Source organism: Engraulis encrasicolus, chromosome 22, assembly GCF_034702125.1.
Source record: "Engraulis encrasicolus isolate BLACKSEA-1 chromosome 22, IST_EnEncr_1.0, whole genome shotgun sequence".
Taxonomy (NCBI): Eukaryota; Metazoa; Chordata; class Actinopteri; order Clupeiformes; family Engraulidae; genus Engraulis; species Engraulis encrasicolus.
In genome coordinates this window covers 31,359,364-31,381,192 of record NC_085878.1, presented here as the reverse complement: position 1 = coordinate 31,381,192, position 21,829 = coordinate 31,359,364, and the positions used below count along the sequence as shown (strand labels likewise).

At 41.3% G+C, this 21,829-nt stretch overlaps 1 protein-coding gene across 4 annotated transcripts in view; it reads right to left on the bottom strand.

The window, feature by feature from the left end:
• The window catches only part of adcy7 (adenylate cyclase 7), a 117,423-nt gene that overhangs the window by 42,619 nt on the left and 52,975 nt on the right, over nucleotides 1-21,829 (bottom strand). For 3 of the 4 annotated variants that reach the window (XM_063188545.1, XM_063188547.1, XM_063188546.1), the window contains exons 3-6: nucleotides 17,919-18,116; nucleotides 12,823-12,987; nucleotides 12,302-12,451; nucleotides 1,995-2,155 (exon numbers count right to left, since the gene is read on the bottom strand). In XM_063188545.1, coding sequence (XP_063044615.1) covers nucleotides 1,995-2,155; nucleotides 12,302-12,451; nucleotides 12,823-12,987; nucleotides 17,919-18,116 — 674 coding nt within the window. Of the gene's footprint in view, nucleotides 1-1,994; nucleotides 2,156-12,301; nucleotides 12,452-12,822; nucleotides 12,988-13,717; nucleotides 13,723-17,918; nucleotides 18,117-21,829 lie in introns of those variants that run through there. The other variant, XM_063188548.1, reaches the window with a different exon arrangement.

Sequence of the window (21,829 nt, the reverse complement as noted above, 5' to 3'; positions counted from 1 at the left end):
GGCTGCCAAGGCCAACACTTCATTACATTTCATTAAAGGCATGCCAACCAATGTTGACGCCAACGCTATGCTAATAGCCTGCGTTCTGAGCATTAGCGGAGAACAGTTGATGTGTTCTGGCACACAGGTTAGAGATCACAACTCTATCTGTGAAGAGACTTCCAATGACCTCTGGGGTTGACAAGCAGCTAGAACAGCTGGTTTGAATGGGAACAAATCCACTCACGTGGCTTCCAATATGATATGTAATGGCCTTGAGTAAAGAATTTTGTAGAGAGGCAGGGAGGGAGGGAGAGGGAGAGCGAGAGCGAGAGCGAGAGCGAGAGAGAGAGCGAGAGAGAGAGCGAGAGAGAGAGAGAGAGAGAGAGAGAGAGCGAGAGAGAGAGCGAGAGAGAGAGAGAGAGAGAGAGATAGGGAGAAAGCACACAAGTGAGTGTATAAGCATGACAAAGAAGAAAGTAATATTGACATAAAAAAGAGGAAAGGAAGAAAGAGAGCCAAGAAAAAAAAGAGGACACAAAAGAAGGAAAGTAAGAAATTAAGAAATCACGCAAGCAAGAAATAAATGAGAAAACCGTGTTAGAGTGAGAGCACAGTGATGTGACACGCTTTTTCCATTCCTCTTCCCTCCAGGAGAGTCGAACTGGGAAAAACGAGACAATGAATGTTGAACGAATGAATGTCTTATCGGGCTGACGAGGAAAACACAGTGTGACCTGGCACTAAAACTATGCCTTGATGAAGACAGACACAGAGCACTCTATTTTTAAAAACTTTAATATACACGCTTAATCCTCGTGCAAACAAAAACTCTCTCTATCACTTTCGCCAAGGGGGAGAAAAAAAGGAAGAAGAAATGGCTCCTTTTAATGTTCTGTGAAACGGCAAAGCAGCAGGATTAAGTTTCATCACTTTTGTGCTTAACCCTGGCCGCAATGTCTCAAGGAACCATGGGAGGCGCCGTTTACAGGGTTGCTTACTACAGCCCATAGCCCAGGCAACGAACAGAACAACAACACTTTGTTGCTATCTTGAGCACAGGTGAATGACTCCTGAGTGGTGTGAGGTGGTGGATGTGCTATTATAAGCGGGCCGTGTTTTTATATTATTAAGGAGCAGAAATGTGGAGAGCAGCAGGGACCTGTGTCTAATTTTGAAACATATCCATGAGAACTGGACATGCTGAAGATCTGGCATGCGGCGTCCCTGACACACAAATAGAACGTCCCAAAGGATATGAGGGAAATTTAATTAATCAAATTATTGTCTGTTAACCATGGCCATGAAAAGCAATTTATGGTCTTAACCAATGAAGGAGGAGGGTTTTAAAAAAAGACCTTGCACTACAGTGGGGAAGTAAGACTGAGCAGCAATGCTTCTGCAGTGCTTTTTAAGGAACTGGACTATTTTAAGTCACAAGACTGCAGACACCTCTAAGCAAACATGAAGTGAAAAGCCCATTTCTAAAATTGAAAGATGATGGTGTCTTTGACACAACGAACAGCTTTTTTTATTCCATTAAAAAAAAAATCAGCCACAATCAACATACTAGCATAGTACCATGGGTACCCTTTAGCTCTGTGATCAGTGATGTTGAAGTTGATTGCTAGAGAAAGGTGTGAAGTCACTGTACAGTGTACACTGTGCTACTCTGTCAAAGCAGCAGAGGAAGGAAATTGAGTAAGTACATTTTGTGTCACATACACAGTACAAACACACACCTTACAAAGCACACTTCAGAAGGGCTGTCTGCAGAGTGCACGCACGCACGCACGCACACACACACACTAACTATAATACAGTACAGTATAAAACAATATTAGTCATACCTGACATTCTCATGTTCCTTTATAAATGGGCTGTGTAATAAACATTACAAACATATACAGGCGTGGTCTGCAAAGGACACACACACACACACACACACACACACACACACACACACACACACACACACACACACACACACACACACACACACACACAAGCCATACCTGACGTTCTCGTGCCTCTTGACATACAGGCTGTGGAAGTTGTTGTCTTTGACCAGGCGCTGCTGGTCCTCCTTGTCCTTGCACTCCCGTAACCTCTCCATGATGGCCAGCTTCATCTTCATGGAGATGTACACAGGCAGCACCGACTGCAACAGGTTCTCCTGAACAATAATAAAGACACATACAACACGTATGAATACCATATAGACTATATAGCAGTGGTGGGTTCTTATCCCACTAACTAGTTAAGTAAGTGTCACTTCTTGCCCATCTAGGCTGGGTCCTTCAACCCTCGATGTACACTTTAACTCTTGCTGCTTATTTTGGTTTTGAACTGGTCTATACCGAACACACACTATACTGATGCACAATCTTTAGATAAAAGTTTCAGCTAATATATACTGTATATATATATAAGGGTAATGTTATGTAATTTAAAGCTTTAGAAGTCAAATCTGCAAAGGCTTGGCAGTCACTTTGAATACTTGTGACTGCAAGAGGAGTCCTGAAGGTCCAGGCTCCAGGCTCTTCTATTAGATGATTTACCTATTACCCAGGTCACAGGTTGGTAATGCCCGTATGACTGGACCGACACATCTTATATGCAATGGACACCCTCAAAGCGGCACCACCTCTAATTTGGGGACCAGGGGAAGCAAAATAGAACAGGCATTGTATAAAATAAATATTTGGACACTCGTCTTCCCCCTCGACTGGAAAACACACAGATGCGTTGCACACAGGCAATCTGTTCAAAAGGTTTCGTGAGCCACCACAGATGGCTTTCTTCCCTACACTAATAAAAGTATCACGAAGGGCTTCTCCACAGTTACCACTGCCAGGGCTGGCAACCTAGGACACGGCAGGGCCATTCTAACAGTTATTGACTGTGTGCTGAATCCCACGTAAACCATAAATGAAAAAAGGAAGCAAAAGACAGCACTCTTGATTTTTTTCTTAGTTTATTCGCTTTAAACGTTTCGGGCAGAGCCCCAATTCACCGTGTAATGGTGATTGTCAAACTAATAAAAAATCTGAAGAGTGCCGTCCTTCGCTTCCTTCTTTCATGCATACTGAAGGGAACATGTAAGGACACACAGACTTCAGACTGGTCCGGCACCAGCAGGGCAGCTAGAAGCCTCAATTGTCCTAATGCCTAATGTCTAATTGCCTGGGTCTGGTGAGAAGGTCATTAGGGGGAATCCCATGGGCCTCCTGCCAGTCTCTGCAGGCTACACTGCTGTCTGCACTGAATACACCTCCATGACGGCTCATCTGTGGCTTGCTTTGCAACCCAATAGAGCTCTTCAGCGTTGACGTCAACTTGTATGCGGCGTTTGGACTACCGGTTCCATGGCGATTTTTTACATTGCAAAACGCCATAGAGATTCAGGTTTGGCAAAAATATAAGTTGCACGGCAACAACGAACATTAGCGTGTCCCCGCATCCCTTTCTCATTAGTGGAACGGATCGTATCATCATGTTGGTGTATTCACATGTTAAATCATGACGATTATAATTCAATATTGCTAACCCCTTTCTGATCATTAAAACTTCCGAACTACATACTTTCCTTTGGTTGCTATGGGTACAACCCTCCGCACGTACATGCCGTTAGATACAGGCGCCACTTCTGTAGTCGCCAAAAGCTTCCGGGTTTAGCATATGGACGCAACATCGTGTTTATGTCGAAGTTTGACACAAAATGATCAACCATGTCATACCTACAGCCTATTTTTAACACCCTCGACAGTTTGCGGGGGTTCGCTAAGCGCGTGCTTGCACTCGGAGCTTATTTGAAATTTACCCCTATTCATTCCCAATGGAGGCCGGAAGCCGATAGGAACCAGGACGTCCTTAAATGCTAACATGAAAGACTACAATCTACTACATGCTTCCGCTTCCGCTGAAGAACTCTATGGGGCACCTAAAGCTAGATTTATGCTTAGGACGCATAGAATCTGCGTCCGTCCGTTTTCTGTCTATGCGAGTCCACGCCCCCCTCTCAGAGGCTCTGCGCCCGTCGTCGAGCGCCTCGAAAAAATTCTAACTATCCGTCGGACGGACGCGGAGTACGCAGACAAAAAGGCACTATGATTGGTCGTCTCGCTACTTCCTTGTTCTGTTCTTGTGGCAGCGCAATGCCAGTAGTTTGGACAGCAGAGCTGTATTCTGCTAAAAACGTTATTAATGCCTTGTGTGTAAATGTGTGTAAATACACGAAGCTACAAGCTAAGTAACAAACAATGCATCAGTTGAACACTCGTGGCACAATGCCTGCGGTTTTACTACCGTTCCTCCACCGAATGTAAACACATATCGGCAGAATCAACTGTCTTTACATGCTTGCATTTTCTGCTCCTGCCTTCCGGGCGGCTCGTGGGGCTGGGAACGCAAAAACTTTTGACTGGGCTGTAATGGACTGATCAAAGCTATTTTCCGACCCACCTCACATATCTCCGTCGATCACACATATGCTGTGCCTCAGAATTAATAACAACCAATGGTGTGCTTGTTGACTTCACTTGGCAAGCGATTTTTGAGTTTTGTGTGTGCAAAAATATGTAATTATTTGGACTGCACAACAGACGTCGCATGTCCGACGTGCAGCCACTTAAGCCACGGTGCAGCGGTAGGGTTGGCTGTGCCTCGGTTCACGTCAGATATGCGAGGCGCACGTGTAGTCTCTAACACAGTTTTGCACATGCAATGTTTCTTGCATGTCGAAAATGAGTGGTCTTAAGACGCAAATCCAAACCTTTCAAATTTACTGTCATCATATGTGAAATCCGGAGCACATGCCAAACGGGATGAGGATTTAGCTTGACCCGCTCCATTAACTCTCATTCAAAATTTTGAGAGCTCCAGCCCCACGGATCGGAAGTAGAAGGGCGTGACTTAGGTGCCCCATAGGACGACAGCTCCATGCAATACAACTGAACACACAGTATCTGAATGTCCACATGTCTCGTTCGACTCTTTACTGTCCCTTATATTACATTACATTACTCTGCTCTTCTCAGCCTGCTAATGCTACAATAAAACTCCACACACTGACTGCAGTCTGCACTGAGGACACCTCCATGAATGCCTCTCTGTAGCTTACTTTGAAACTCTGGTAATACTTTACTTGACACCGTTGTCATAAGCATGTCATTACAGTGTTATAAAAGTGTCAGGACACAGTCATAGATAAGCCATAAACATTATGTCCATTAGGACATAATGTTTATGACACATGCATAACTGTGAATCAAAGAAAAGTGAATGCTTATTTTTGTGCACAGATGCGTTTCGGCGTGTGCCTTCCTTAATGTGCAACCCTGTGCCGAAACGCGTCTGTGCACAAAAATAAAGAAGAAAAAAATGATGCAAGGGGCGCCCCCCTTTTCTTTGATTCTAAGTATTCTTTTGGGACAGCACCCTTAAAAGTTATCAAGAAACCTGAGTGAAGCCTGCTACCTACTTGACATGCATAACTGTGCCATGACACTATTATGACACTGTAATGACATGCGTATGACACCGGTGTCAAGTAAAGTGTTACCGAAACTCTTTAGGACGACAACTCCATGCAGTACAACTGAACACACAGTAGCCTACAGTTCCTTTGAAACCCTATAGGGCAACAGCCTTATGACGCACAACTGAACATATAGCAGCACAGTACCTGGATGTCCATGAGTCTTATTCAAACGGTTTAGTGTACGGTAGTACCCTCTTAGCTCTTCTCAGCCTGCTACAAAAAAACTGCTTTTCTCTCTGTGATATCTTCACCGATACATAATTTTCCCTTCAAGCCCTTTTTTTCATTTTCTTCTCTCTAGTTGTCGTCTAGCCCTATTCTCTCTGGTTCTCGTCTAGCCCTATTCTCTCTGTCTCCATTCCTCTCCTTTATGTCACTGGCTGGCCGTGAAGTGAGGCGCGGAAAGCTGCTCGCTGGGTCCTGACCGCACTAATTGATTCCCCTGATGTTATCACAGAGGTAAATGAGACGTCTCTCGTCTCCTTGGGGGGAAATTAAACATAGTGTGTGGTGAACCAACGACCCTGGGGGGGTGAGACAAAGGGCCAAGCTTTCACATACTTTGGGGGAGATTTTTTTTAAAAGCCTCGTTTTAATTGACTGTGCTCTTTGCCTGGACATGCGCACATTGTTGTGGCATAATTAGATGCATTACTCAATGGAGATATGAGAAGAAGCAAAGAAACATCAAGGTGTCCATTCAACATTGTACAGTTGTACACTACATGCCCCCACTATACACAGCTGGATTCGTAACATCAACTGTAAGTGATTGTGTTTATTAGCTACGATTTGTACCACCTCACATAAGAAATGGTTTATCTTTAAGTTTAGTCATAAATTAACTTTTACTGATAACATGGCGTCATCCCTTGAGTACAGATGTAAAATGCATATGTCCATGAAAGTATCATTAGTTCAATGTATTTTTTATTTAAGTAAGCAATAATTAATCCAGCTGATAAAACCCATAAAAAATACAATTCTGATTCAGAGATCAGTACTAAACCAATTAACAGAGATGCAGAAAAACAGGAGTCTCTAAAGCTTCATATAATTTTCACAAACACAGAACAGCCTTTTTTTTTGCTACTCAGACATTTTCTATTCTGTTGGATACTGTAAACATTACAAAAGGTGAAATGGTCACATAATTGATTGCCAGCAGCTTTAGGAAGTATGAATTCAGTAGAAGAATGACGGATGTAAAATTATAGGGAGGATTACGATTTAGATCTGATATTTCATGCAGTGTTAAGGCTGCAGAACAACATGGTAAATACGCAAAAAAGAGAGCCTGTTTTGTCCTTTACCTACGTTTTAGGATGGGTGCACTACTACTTCTTTACTTAAACAATAAAATGTTGCAAGTGCTGAAAAGTTCTTCGTTCTTTCTCTCCACAACATAAAGCACACTATCTCAGTGTTCCCCATGTTCACCGGTATATTGTCAAAGTGCATGGCTCAAACTTATTACAGATTTTGGTGAAATTTAAGGTTTTTAAAACCTTTTAAAATTTGCATTTCTTATACCAAAACACATAATTATAAACAGGGCTCTAAATCAACACCAGCCAAAAAGCCAAATGCTGGTATGAAATTCAGTTTGGCTGGTAGAAAAGACCAACTTATTGTACGAGCCACTTTGACCCATTGGTGAGTGTATGTTTGGGTAGTAGGGTAAACATCTACTAGCCATTTTGGCTGGTGACAAAAAAAGTTAATTTAGAGGCCTGATTACAAATACCTTCCATGATGGCAACCACTTGTCTCTGTTAATTTGTTCTCTTTACTGCTCGCACCCTCTCTGGCTCTGCTTTGCTAATTTGAAAGGGATTGTTAAACCCGTTTTGTGGTCTGAAAGAAGGGGTGGGACACAGCAGCTGAACAAACAGCAGGCCAGTTTCCCAGGACGAACAAACACCAATGAAATGTTCATTTTGTAGTAAATAACTGAGGCTGAGGACAAGGTACACACATCTACATATATTTATGCAGAAGGCTAGACTTATAGCCACACAATTTACGCAGGGGTTCATCTGTAGGTCTGGTGATGTACAACAATTTAGTCGTTTCTTCAAAAAGATTGCATCAACCAGACAAAAAACTTGTCCTTTATCTTAAATATTTATCACCACCATCAAGTTCAAGTACTCTCACTGGCTGTGAATACTAAATACTACAAACCCCAACTCCGGTGAAGTTGGGACGTTTGGTAAACTGTGAATAAAATCAGAATGCTGCCATTTTCAAAACATTCAATCCAATCATTAGATGAAGAATAGTGCAAAGGCAACATATTAAGTGTTAAAACTGAGAAAAAACATTGTTTTGGGGGACATATGTACTCATTTCTAATTTGATAACTGCAACACGTCTCAAAGAAGTTGGGACAGGGATCAGTGAAATGTAATAAACATCCAAATAAGATAAAACAACAAAGAAGAACATTTCAAAATGAATTGTACTGATGGACAATATGAGTGTCCAGGTGTAAGACCATCACAGAGAGGCTAAGTCACTCAGAATTAAAGATGCAGAGGGAATAATCACCAAAGTTATTACATACATTTCTGAATTCCCTTTGATTTACCGTGATTGAGTGTATATAAGACTTATTTTTGTCCAAGAATTACAGCTATTGAAAATGGTCCATGTTAAGAATACTTCATGTGTGCAAATGATGGAGGGGTTTAACATTCTCCTACGCACCTGAGCTCACTTGAAATAGACTCAGAAGACATGGGAAACTGTCCTTTGCTTACAGAAGTCAGCAGAAGTTGCAGAAGTCAATTCTTTTTGAAAATAATAGAGTCTTACACATCCTGTGCTACAGTGAAAATTGGCCATCCAGCTTGTGTTAGTGCTAACTTCAAAAGTCAGCCTGTAGACTTAAATACAGTGCTGAATGATATAAAAGGGTTTTAAACAGCATGAAAAGTCACTCATGCATTATAATTTGAAGGGAGATCTTCAATTACTGCCACATAGTAAGGACACATTGCATTCTCTACAGTTTAACTCCATCATAAGGACCAGCAGGTGATAAAATGGCGGGCTTTTGATCAAGACCTGTCACACTTTAAGGACTACAGAAAGGAAAACATTGCAAAACATGACCAGGAATACACCCACCTTTTAAGCTGGTGAAATCATGTCCAAGATAGGAATTAACACGTTTTTTTTTAAATATAAAATCATCTCATCGGTTAACGTATTTACAGTAACTGTTAAGTGTTGTTTTTTGTTTTGTTTTTAGTCTTCCTCGACATTTGCTGCCTTTTATGGTCAACGTCCCAACTCTTTTGAGACGTGTTCTTTTTACATATTCATGAATATCCCCAAAAACAATCATTTGAATCAGTTTTGAATGGCTGATATGTTTTCTTGGTGCCATTCTCCATCTAATGAAAGAATCAGATGTTTTGAAAATGGCAGTATTTTGTTATTATTCAAAATTTACCTTGTGTTTCAACTTCTATGGAGTTGGGGTTTGTACAATGTGTGTGTATGTGAGAAAAAGTCCGGAGACTTTGCAACTGGCAATCTGGAAATGTATCGCGGATCCCGTCACCTCCTCCAAAAAAGTTGAGAAATGTTGTGGCGTGTACACAGATCATTATATATGTGTGTGAAATGCAGTGGTGGACAGTAACGAAGTAAATGTAATTCGTTACTGTACTTAAGTAACATTTTCATACTTTCATACTTTACTCAAGTATTTTTGTTTGGTAAGACTTTATACTTTTACTTCACTACATTTCAAAGCGAAATTTAGTACTTTCACTTCGTTACATTTACAGAAACACTCGTTCCTTACTCGTTCCTTTTTTTTTTTTAATTTAAGGCGATACGCCGCAGCTGAGTTAATTCATTTTTAATGCCCTGGTGAAATGAAATCTGAGATTTCACGCTTGTGTGAAGAAAGTGAAACTGAATCCGATTGGCAGACTCAGAGATTCGCCATTGTGATTGGTTGTAATGTGTCACGTGACAACAAGCTCTACTGTACAGAATAGTCTTAGAAGGAAAGCGAGCAGAGCAAGACCACTGATGTGTCCACTGTTGCGACTTGCGAGACGAATTGAAATAAGAAGAAACGGTACTTTCTAGTCACATGCGGAAAGCACAGCAAAACAATAAAGCAGGCGACAATAACGTTGTTAGAGTGTATTAATCTGCACGTCGTATTCGTTGTGTGAGAGGGGAGAGGTTTAGCTCGCAGGCTGCCCTCGCCTGACAAGACGAAATGTGTCAGATAGGCTTCGCGTTTGAACTGAATAATCAGCGAATTGATACTAAGTGTACTGCTTATTTGATTTACTGTGCTATATCTGTGATATGGCTTACAATAGAGTCACATAATTTCCGCTTTTGTAGCGTGTTGGTTTCTTGAGTCAAGTAGGCCTATAAGCAGTGTTTCCCAACTAGGGGTACGTGTACCACTAGGGGTACGCGAGCACACTGCAGGGGGTACTTGGAAAGACAATATTATAACAAATGTATGGAGCAGACACATCAGGACAGGGAAAGCGATATAAAACATGAATTAGGGGGTACTCATGGCACAACAAAGAGGTTTAGGGGGTACGCGAGACAAAAAAGGTTGGGAAACACTGCTATACACTAGGATGCCTAAACATGCTGCTTAGGCTATTCCAAACCATGCAGGCGCACAACTCCATGATAGCATTCTTTCCCCTCAATACATTGCAGTATTTTCTGAAGTAGTTGGGGATATCAATTACTTGTCTAATAGACTCCCCTGTCACCAAAAAAATGATTTACTTCAACTTTATGGAAAAGAGGCTTGTGTAAAGGGTTTGTATCTTTACATGAGGATTGCCATGCCCACCATATGTTGCAAAGTGAGGCTACATGCAACATGTATCCTTTCCTTTAAGTCAGGTCAGTAGGCTAGAGTGGATATGAAAAGCAGAAGATGTTCCTATCTTTAAAGGTAGCTTAGAATCGCAAGAAGTCTGTTTGTCCATACATAGGCCTAAGCCAACCTTAACATAACCAAACACTACATAATAATAATAATAATAATAATAATAATAATAATAATAATAATAATAATAATAATAATAATAATAATAATGATGATGATGATAATGATGATGATAATAATAACAAGAAGAAGAAGAAGAAGAAGAGGTGAAAAGGGAAAGTGAAGTGAAAGGTCTACCAAAACCATAATTATAACAAAAATTAAACATAAAGTACTTTATTGGCTACTACTGTAACTCCTTGCTGTCACAAATAAGTAGGCCTACACTGGACCGTAGGCCTACGGCTGGGGGGTATTGTAGTAGTTGTTCTAATATGCATATAATAAATTTCAGCCTAATCATTCTTAATATTAATGGCCCTTTCATGTGTTGTTTTGGGCATATTAGGGTCAGTATTAAATGTTTAGAGAGGTAAAAAATGAACGTATGATGCTATAACATCCATGGACTTACTCCACAGTGTTTCTGAGGCCTGTTATGGCCTAGTTATAACATGTTGGTATAGCCTATGCAAATCAGAGGATATTTAATCAGATATGACCAAACTAGGCCTACAACACTTAAATATTAAAATTGCACCAAAGGCTTCATTTTTAAGTTTTTACTTTTTACTTTTAGTACTTAAGTATTTTTGACGGCAGATACTTTTGTACTTCTACTCAAGTAAAAAAGTGAGGTGAATACTTTCACTTTTACTTGAGTAGTTTTCAACGCAAGGTAACTGTACTTTTACTCAAGTACATAACTGGTGTACTTCGTCCACCACTGGTGAAATGTGAAAAAATAACAATATTTAAGTGAAAAAAAGAACATAAGGGAAAGGAAACAGTCCCATATCTCTGGCATGCCTTTTATAGTATGGTCATTCATGAGCGGACGTGGCCAGTGTGAAACAGCACCAATATGTGTACCTGTAGAAGGATTGGCCTATTTTCTTTAATGTTAACATGTATGAAATGTCCATTGTCCTGAAAACACAGTTGGCAACTTCTGGCTTCAGTGATGTTACTGATGCATTCGTTTATGTTTCTGTTGGCAATACTGTTCTCCAGTAGGGCTGCGTAAAATAATCGATTTAATCGATAATCGATCGATGTCATTTAAAATTCACATAATCGATTCACAGGGCACAAAATCGATTTTTTTTGTTCTTTTTCTTTTTGTTCTTTTTGTTTAATTTAGGTCTATAGAAAATACCCAGTAGGTATTAGTCAATTAGGCCTAGGCCTACTTATTACAAATTAGCAATCTGTTAACACTGTCAAGCCACAGCCCTTTGACATTTTTATATAAAAATAGGCAACAGCATCTTTTGGGGGAAATCCTTGCACCAAGAAGGGAACGGATTGAATCGATTCGGAATGAATCGAATCGAATCGAATTGAATCGTGATTAATCGATTCAAAGCCCTAAGAATCGAAATCGAATCGATACAGGAACATGGCTGCGATACCCAGCCCTATTCTCCAGTGACTGTGCCCATTCGCAATGGTTAAAAAAATAAAAAGCTTGAGTTCAAAATGTGTTGTGTGTTTTTATGCAATCTGTATTAATCGAATGTGGTGTTCTAAATTGGCTACAGGCTGCTGCAATGTGGGAGAGAGAGATATGACTTTGTGAATATATGCATGTATGGTCAATACATGTGCAATGAAGTGTGTAATGCCTTTGTGTCTTCTTCTGTAGTTATGAATGTATGCTACTGGACACCTTCATTTCCCTCGGGATTAATAAATGATACCCTACTCTACTACCGTTACAGTACCTGCTGCCTCTTGGCAATCTCCATCTTCATGCGGCTACTGAGGCAGCTCAGTGTGTCCTTGAAGGTCTGCCGTAGAGCCCTCTCCATCAAGATCTTATGGAAGGCCCCCACCACACTCCCACACAGAAATATCACCGCATTGGACAGCATCTACAGTACAGACACAGAGACAGAGACAGCAACAGCAGACATGCATTCAGTAGCAGACAACCTGAGTGAGATGCTTCCGCTAAACAGCATACACAGCATTGTCTGAGCCAAGGTCGCACTAAAGCAAATACAGAAAAGCGCCTGCTACAAAGATTTAGAAAAGAAAAACGATCTGCGAATAAAAAAATTCTGAGAACCATCTCCTCACAAAAATTTCACCTATTTGACAAGCTTGCTCAACAGTGATGTATTGAAGCTTTACATCTACACACATTAAATAAATGTATGCATTTGGTGGTAAAAAAGAGGCCCAAAACCACTTCATGTGAAACTTAATGTGATTGGCTGAGGAGGTGTGTAGATTGTCATACCTGATTGGTTAAGTGTGGAGATGAGGAGTTGTCAAAGACACTCAGTCTCAGGCTTATGACTATGATGTGGGACACAGAGGAAATGATGCTGAGGATGACTGCATAGGCCATCTTAAACGGCAGCATGGTGTAAACTGTGAATATGATGAAGAGGAAGAATGGCACCTGGGGGGAGAGAGAGAGAGAGAGAGAGAGAGGCAGAGACAGAGACAGAGAGAAAGAGAGAAAGAAAGAGAGAGAAGGGCGGTTAGAGTACGCATGATAGCTGCACAGCTTGGCTTTTACCACTTAGCGCTAGATTCATATCACCACTGCCACATAAACACTGCTAGATTCATATCACCACTGCCCACAATGTTTTAAACACTTCATGCAAGTCAGGGACAAAGAGTCTCGTAGTGTAACACGGCAAATCATATATAACACTCAAGTTTACCATACTAAACACATCAATAGTCTCATTATGATAAACAGACATGGTGGCCGTGCATGGAAAGAGGGGGTGCAGAGGCAGAAAGATGGAGTATGGAAAAAAGTAAGGGAATGTATCAGCTGTATGTGGCAACATAGTGTGTGTGTGTGTGTGTGTGTGTGTGTGTGTGTGTGTGTGTGTGTGTGTGTGTGTGTGTGTGTGTGTGTGTGTGTGTGTGACAGAGACAGACAGGAGAGAGAGTGACAGAGAGGTGTGTGAAAGAGATTGTGTGTGTCAGAGTAAAAGAGTAAAAGATACAGACTATAGATGGAGAGAGTGAGAGAGAAAGAGAAAGTAATGAAATGAGAGAAAGAAGCAGAAAAAAAGACAGCGAATATTGCATTCAGTTTATATAATCCATAGTATTACACACTACATTCATGTGCACGTGTAATGTAATGCAATGTAGTGTAATGCACCTACTTGGTCCCAGGGGTATAATACACAACAGTACTCTACAGTACTCATCCATGTGCACCTGAAATGCAATGTGTAATGTAATGTAATGTAGTGTAGTGTAATGTCATGTATTGTAGTGTAATGCACCTACTTGGTCCCAGGGGTATAATACACAGAAGTACTATACTCTACATTCACATGCACGTGTAATGTAATGCAATGTAATGTAATGTAGTGTAGTGTAATGCACCTACTTGGTCCCAGGGCCAAGTGTAATGTAATGTAATGCGATGTAATGTAATGTAGTGTAAGGAATAATTGACGACACGGTGTGCGTATAACAGGAAAAATAATGCACACCTAGGTGGTGATGCCGTTACACCTCGGTGTGCATTATTTTTCCTGTTATACGCACACCGTGAAGTCAATTATCCCGCTTATACCATGGTTGCCACACTGAAATTTATTTGAGGAATTATTTCGATGCTTTAATGGCTAAAATAAAGGTTTTCTGTATAACTACTTCCTTCCGCCACAAGAAGGTTCTTTTCATAACTTTCTGGCGAACTGCCGTTACTAATTCTAAATGGAAGGTTGCTATGGCCAAGACACCGTCGTTAGTTCTAGTAGTGAGTAGTTAGTAGAGTGATGGTCAGTTGGGAGAAATAAACATGTTTGAAATTTGATTAGGCCAACTAAGATTTGCTCCAGATTCACTATACATTGCTGGTGTTTCCAGACGCGCGATGCGATATGTGTCAATTCAGCGCGTAATGCTTGCAACTTTTGTGTGTGTAATTTATGAACGTGCGTGCCTTGGCGCATTGATACACTGGAGTTATGCGGTCAGAAAAGTGACCTAATAGTGGGACTACTTCAGGTGTGCATCTACTGTATAGACAGTTAATCAACAACCAATTTAGCGCGTCACAATGGGAGATTCCAGACTGCCGTGGTATAATGTAATGTAGTGTGATGTAATGTAATGTAGTGTAATGTAAGGCACCTACTTGGTCCCAGGGCCATGTGTAATGTAATGTAGTGTGATGTAATGTAATGTACAGCTCCAGGCCACTTTATTAGAATAGCATGAAAAAGTTGATTTATTTCCATAATTCCATCAATAATGTTAAACTGTCATGGATTATAGATTCATGGCCCAGTTTTTTAACTATTCCAATCATTGAATTGTTTATTTTTGCATATTTTGGTCTTCCAGCTCAAAAAACCCATGAATTGGGGAATTCGCATTATTAGAATATTGTAATAAAATCACAATTTTCTTCATCAAAATTCGTTTCACATCAGTGCACATCAAATCAGTTGAAATTTGGTACTTTCTACATAACATGCAATGTTCAATACTTGGTTAGGACTCTCTCTGTCTTAATAACGGCCATGATGCGTTTAACATTGAAGTCAATGGCAGAAACAGTGCATGGGAGTAATGGAAGCCCAGATATCCTTGATGCTTTGCCGTCAGCTGTTTTTGTATAGCTGACCTGGTGTCCCACACTTCACTCTTCAATATACCCTGTAGATTTCCATGCTACGTTTTGGCGCTAACTCACCAGTTTAATTCTAACTCACCAGAAATAAAACCCCATTCATTTTCAATGGGCCATGATGCGTTTAACATTGAAGTCAATGGCAGAAACAGTGCATGGGAGTAATGGAAGCCCAGATATCCTTGATGCTTTGCCGTCAGCTGTTCTTGTTTGTTGACCTGGTGTCCCACACTTCACTCTTCAATATACCCGTAGATACCCATGCTACGTTTTGGTGTTAACTCAGCAGTTTAATTCTAACTCACCAGAAATAAAACCCCATTCATTTTCAATGGGGTTTCATTTCTGGTGATTTAGAATTAAACTGGTGAGTTAGCGCCAAAACGTGGCATGGAAATCTACAGGGTATATTGAAGAGTGAAGTGTGGGACACCAGGTCAGCTATACAAGAACAGCTGACAGCAAAGCATCAAGGATATCTGGGCTTCCATTACTCCCATGCACTGTTTCTGCCATTGACTTCAATGTTAAACGCATCATGGCCGTTATTAAGACAGAGAGAGTCCTAACCAAGTATTGAACATTGCATGTTATGTAGAAAGTACCAAATTTTAACTGATTTGATGTGCACTGATGTGAAACGAATTTTGATGAAGAAAATTGTGATTTTATTACAATATTCTAATAATGTGAATTCCCCAATTCATGTTTTTTTTTTGAGCTGGAAGACCAAAATATGGAAAAATAAACAATTTAATGATTGGAATTAGGGCTTTCAGTAGATTAAAAAAAAAATCTAATTAATTACAGAATTTGTAATTAATTAATCTAATTAATCGCACTTACTCGTATGTTCTTTTCATGACGCGAAACAATAATAATAATAATAATAATAATAATAATAATAATAATAATAATAATAATAATAATAATTACAATAGGCCTGCTATAAGCTATGATGTAGGCTACTAATATGTTAAAATAGGCCTGGTAAACAGAGTTAGTGAATAAATAGGCTACATTAGCCAACACAAAAAATGAGTCTACAGTATCTTATCTATCTATCTATCTATCTATCTATCTATCTATCTATCTATCTATCTATCTATCAGAAAAGGTCAGAGTTCAAGGAAATGGGAACACCCCCTGATGAAACAGATGACGTGCATTCATTCACGTTTTGTTTACATTTTGGGGAGCTGGATTAGCCAGGAATGATAACTGCACTGAGCTAGCCAATAACCCTTGCTTGGACTAAACATTGATTCTACACCAAAATATTCTATGGATATAAGACAGGACAAGAAAGACTGCCTGATGTAAACTTATCCTAACTATCTGCACGAAAGGTAAGACATCCTATCTCTGTATAGCGATTGGTTGAAGCTAGAAACGTCAGTGTCTGAGGTGTCAGTGGAAGTTAGCGATCAAAGTTGTCAACTTGACATCTGTGGCAAAGATTCACAGTGGTATTATTTTATTCTGAACGTGGCATGTATCACTCAAATCGCTGTAATCATCTTCCAGCTCTTGCAATGACTTTGTGCTGTCAAATTGAAATCCCTAGGCTACTCTGCGCCGTTGACACTTGCACTGTAGCTTGTGTCATGGGGTAATTTCGGAGCCTGTAATAATATTTTGATTCTTATGTGCAGCGTGGAAAAGGTAGCAATTATCTATCAAGTGGTTTGATGTTGTAGTGAATAGACAAGTGTTGTTCTGCAGATGAGCAGAAACCTCTGCTGAAATTGCGGTAGGCCCTGGTAGTAGCTTGGCTACCGCGGTCACACATCATGAACACAAATATTTGCGTTGTGTGTTTCAAAGCCTGAACAGTCAATTAATTCGTATGCTGGGCTATAGTTGTATGAAAGATTTACGTAGGCCTACCACAAGTCCAACTATTATACAACTGTCATGGTCAAATCAAATGATAAACTGTCTTGAAATGCGCCTGTATTCATATCAGACGAACCAGCTGCCGAGCGCAGTAGCTTACATCTCGTGATAAAATGCTTTCTAAAAGTTATCAAATATAGACAAATCAATAATGGGAAAAACACCAAATTGGGTATGACATGTTATTAGTTGTAGGCCTATTTCAGCTGTAGAGATTGTCTGATTGCTTGTGTTAATTGAAGGAAAACGTCGTTGGTCCACATCTATTTTAACTGAACAGCAATGCAGCGTCAACTGGCACATCTCGTAATAATTCAGAAATATCTAAAAATAATTAAATACAAACATACGCTTTTGTTCATGAAAAAAGACAGAAAAGTGTCTGTATTTGTTGTATTTATTGTATTTTAGCTTTAGAAGTTGACGGAGTGCTTGTATTTATCACGGCGTGAGTGAGTGAATTCAGTTGCCACGCCATGCGCTTTTGGTGTTGCTTAGGACGTATGTCTACCCATAAATAATTAATGCCATTAATTTTTACAACGCGTTAATGCACCTTGTAATTAATTATCTAATTAACGCGATAAAATGACAGCCCTACTTGGAATAGTTAAAAAACTGGGCCATGAATCTATAATCCATGACAGTTTAACATTATTGATGGAATTATGGAAATAAATCAACTTTTTCATGCTATTCTAATAAAGTGGCCTGGAGCTGTAATGTAGTGTAGTGTAATGCACCTACTTGGTCCCAGGGCCATGTGTAATGTAATGTAGTGTAATGTAATGTAATGTAGTGTAGTGTAAGGCACCTACTTGGTCCCAGGGCCATATGTGCTTGCTGCTGAAGACGAAGGTGAAGGCCATGGTGAGGTGCGTTGCCCAGACCAGCAGGCCCAGCAGCCTCCTGCAGCGCTGGGACAGCTTCTCCGCACACACCAGCACGAACACCGCCAGGAACACGCACAGCCCACAGCTCACCACGCTCACAAAGGCCGGGTGCTCGTGCACACTCTGTATGTCACACACGCACGCACGCACGCACACACACACACACACACACACACACACACACACACACACACACACACACACACACACACACACACACACACACACACACACACACACACACACACACACACACACACACACACACACACACACACACACACACACACGATGCATGGACATACATTTAAAAAAATGTTTATAAACAGCTTATCAATTTACTTGGGGTGGGGCAATGATTGTAAATGGAGTACAAGAGAGGAGGAATGGAGGAAAGGAGAGAGGACAGAGAAAGGAATGGAGAGGAGATGGATAGAGAGAGGACAAAGGGAGAGTGAGCAAGAGAAGAGACGAGAAGAGAAGAGAAGAAAAGAGACGAGACGAGACGAGACGAGACGAGAAGAGAAGAGAAGAGAAGAGAGAAAAGGAGAAGAGATGAGAGGACTCCATGTGCCTGTGTGAGGGAGAGAGGAGCGCTGCTCTTTCTGGGAAAAGCTCTAAGCATTGTATGCAGTGCAAGGTTGTTACCATGGCAGCGAAAAGGGCAAGAGTCCCCGCTCTCAACCCTACTGCTTGAGCACTGTGCGCGGAAAGACAGTCAGTACCCCTCTTCAGACTACATACAGGCAGTGCCTCTCCACAATCCGAACACGGTAGTAACACTTCCCAAACATCACAGCAGGTGATGTACCCTGTCTCTGACAAGCCCTTGGATCAGCCTGGACCAAGGACTTACTGTATATCTATACATATAGGTATACATCAATGGCCTGGACACCATGTTCCTCTCTTTTCGGTCAGGTTTAAGATGCTTTAATGTAGAAATGTCATTCACAAAACTTTAATCTTTATTTGAAGTAAACTATCCATGTATTAATGAATTAATGATTTACCTTTTAACACATTGATGTCACCATTATGGTCGTTCTGTGGTTTTTAATTTTTTTTTTTTTCATATTATTTCATAAATATTTGACATATCCACCTCTAACTTCTTACTATGGTTGCTTTTTTCCCTCCTTCTAGTGAAGCCTGTTGCCCTGCCTTTGAGTGTGAAATGCAATATCCAAATAAACTTTGCACTGCCACAAAATAGACAGCCCCACTCCTCCTGAAACTAGAGCCAGGGTTGTGAGATGAGACTGACGATGTCCAGCTAAAAGCCTGCCTGGAAGCACTAAATCCCGTCCAACATTAACAAAATTCTATTGATTTCTATGGCAATAAATCTGCAGAAAAACCCGCCCAAGTGCACCCGCAGATGGTTATCCTAAGCAACCCAAATGGGCGGGAAATCGCCCAATCTGGTAACACTGACTAGAGCACCAGGGCCAGTCCTCAGACCAGTCATGGGCCCCCAAGCCCCCCCCCCCAGTGCGAATTTGATGGCATATACAGCCATAAGATTTCGGAACGTGCTGCCACACTCACAAGTTGTCATTGCTGTCATTTGAATACAAGTGAGTAGCAGTATCCAGTGATTATGGGGAGCCTTTCTTTCAGCTCAGGACCCTAGACAATAGCCTGTTTGGCCTGCATGGTTGTGCCAGGCCTGACTGTGCTGGGAGAGCAGCCACGGTCACGCTGTACTGTACCTTCACTACACCTCATATAAACCTGCTGGGAATTTGCATGAGGCCGTTTCGCATGATAAGAAAAAACAAACAGCAAAGCAAAGCGACCACAAGTCCGCTGAGATAGTGATGATAAAGTCAGCTTCATCATCACAACGCTGACTCCTTTTTTGGTGTATATTTCCTGCAAAATTAAAGCTGCAAAAAAACAAAAAAGAACAAAAAAAATCCCTGTTGTAATGATGGAATATTTCGTAGGGATGATCAATGTACATTTATGCATAACAACAAAGTTGCCAAACCAGAAAATTAGAGACAAATAGACACAAACACTGTCCACTTCAAATACTGTTATTTTGCAAGCATCCACAAAATCTGTATCTGGTACCTGATTTTTATATGATGTGTATGCTGGGAAGGGTGGCTAGAGGGAGGGGATGTATGCAATGATGTACTGTATGTATGTATTTATGCTTTGAGCAATGGAATGAATGTCCATCTATGCTTTTATATGGTGAGATCAAAGACAAATGTAATGCTTGCATGAAAATAATGTCTATTCTATTCTATTCAATTCTGTTCTATATTTATTAATTCTATTCTATTCTATTCTATTCTATTCTATTCTACTCTATTCTATAGTCTTTTCTATTCTATTCTAAATCTGCCTGTGCTGTTCCTCTTGAAGAGCTTTGCCAATAGCACTAGCACAAACACTTGACCTGGTGCACACCTATCCTCCCACCACTGCTGTGTGTGTGTGTGTGTGTGTGTGTGTGTGTGTGTGTGTGTGTGTGTGTGTGTGTGTGTGTGTGTGTGTGTGTGTGTGTGTGTGTGTGTGTGTGTGTGTGTGTGTGTGTGTGTGTGCACACGCACGTGTGTACATGAATGTTCGAGAAAGACAGTCAAATCGAAAGAACCTGAGAATGTGCACACATGCCAGAGAGAGAGAGAGCGAGAGAGAGAGAGAGCGAGCACGTGCGAGAGAGAGCCAAAGGGGAGAGAGAGCAAGAGAAAGGGGGAAGGCAATGGAGCCAGAGAGAAAGTTAGCCACCAAGAGATTTCATTATATTGAGCTGGCAGGCTACTGCCTTCAACAATGGTTCAGGGCAATCCTCATTCTCTGGGGATGACGCATTACCCCATAGCAACCAACACTGGTGAGAAGGGGAGAGCCCCAATGCACGGACATGCAATTTTGAGGCCGTGTGTGTGTGTGTGTGTGTGTGTGTGTGTGTGTGTGTGTGTGTGTGTGTGTGTGTGTGTGTGTGTCTGCAAATAGAGTTGCAAGGGAGGATGTAGGGTTTATATACAGGGGGCAGGAAGGTTGTGTGTGTGTGTGTGTGTGTGTGTGTGTGTGTGTGTGTGTGTGTGTGTGTGTGTGTGTGTGTGTGTGTGTGTGTGTGTGTGTGTGTGTGTGTGTGTGTGTGTGTGTTTGAGTGTGTGAGTCCACAGCCTGAGCATGTGTGTGTGCTTGTGTGTCAACAGCCTGAGCATGTGTGTATGTCAAAGGGAGACAGGCAGACAATGGCAGGAAAGTGAGCCCACATTTAAAAGATGACTGATGTTCTGTGGGGTGTGTGTGTGTGTGTGTGTGTGTGTGTGTGTGTGTGTGTGTGTGTGTGTGTGTGTGTGTGTGTGTGTGTGTGTGTGTGTGTGTGTGTGTGTGTGTGTGTGTGTGTGTGTGTGTGTGTGTACGTGCCTGTGTGTGTGTGTGTGTGCGTGCGTGTGCGTGTGCGTGTGCGTGTGTGTGCGTTTCAATACGTGCCTGAGTGTGTGTGTGTCTTTATGAGTGCTTGTGTATGTGTGTGTTCAAATGTGCCTGTGTGTGTGTGTGTGTGTGTGTGTGTGTGTGTGTGTGTGTGTGTGTGTGTGTGTGTGTGTGTGTGTGTGTGTGTGTGTGTGTGTGTGTGTGTGTGTGTGTGTGTGTGTATGTGTGTGTGTTCAAATGTGCCTGTGTGTGAGTGCGCGCATGTGTGTGTGTCTGTCTGTCTGTGTAGACCACTGATGTACAAGCTGTCTGTGAGGGCTTTTGGCCCAGCCTCATGTGGCTGACCTGCCCCTGTGTGGAGGAGAGCACAGAGGCCCCAGTCAATGACAACAGGCCTCCACAGCAGACCAACCAACCGCCTGCCTGCGCCA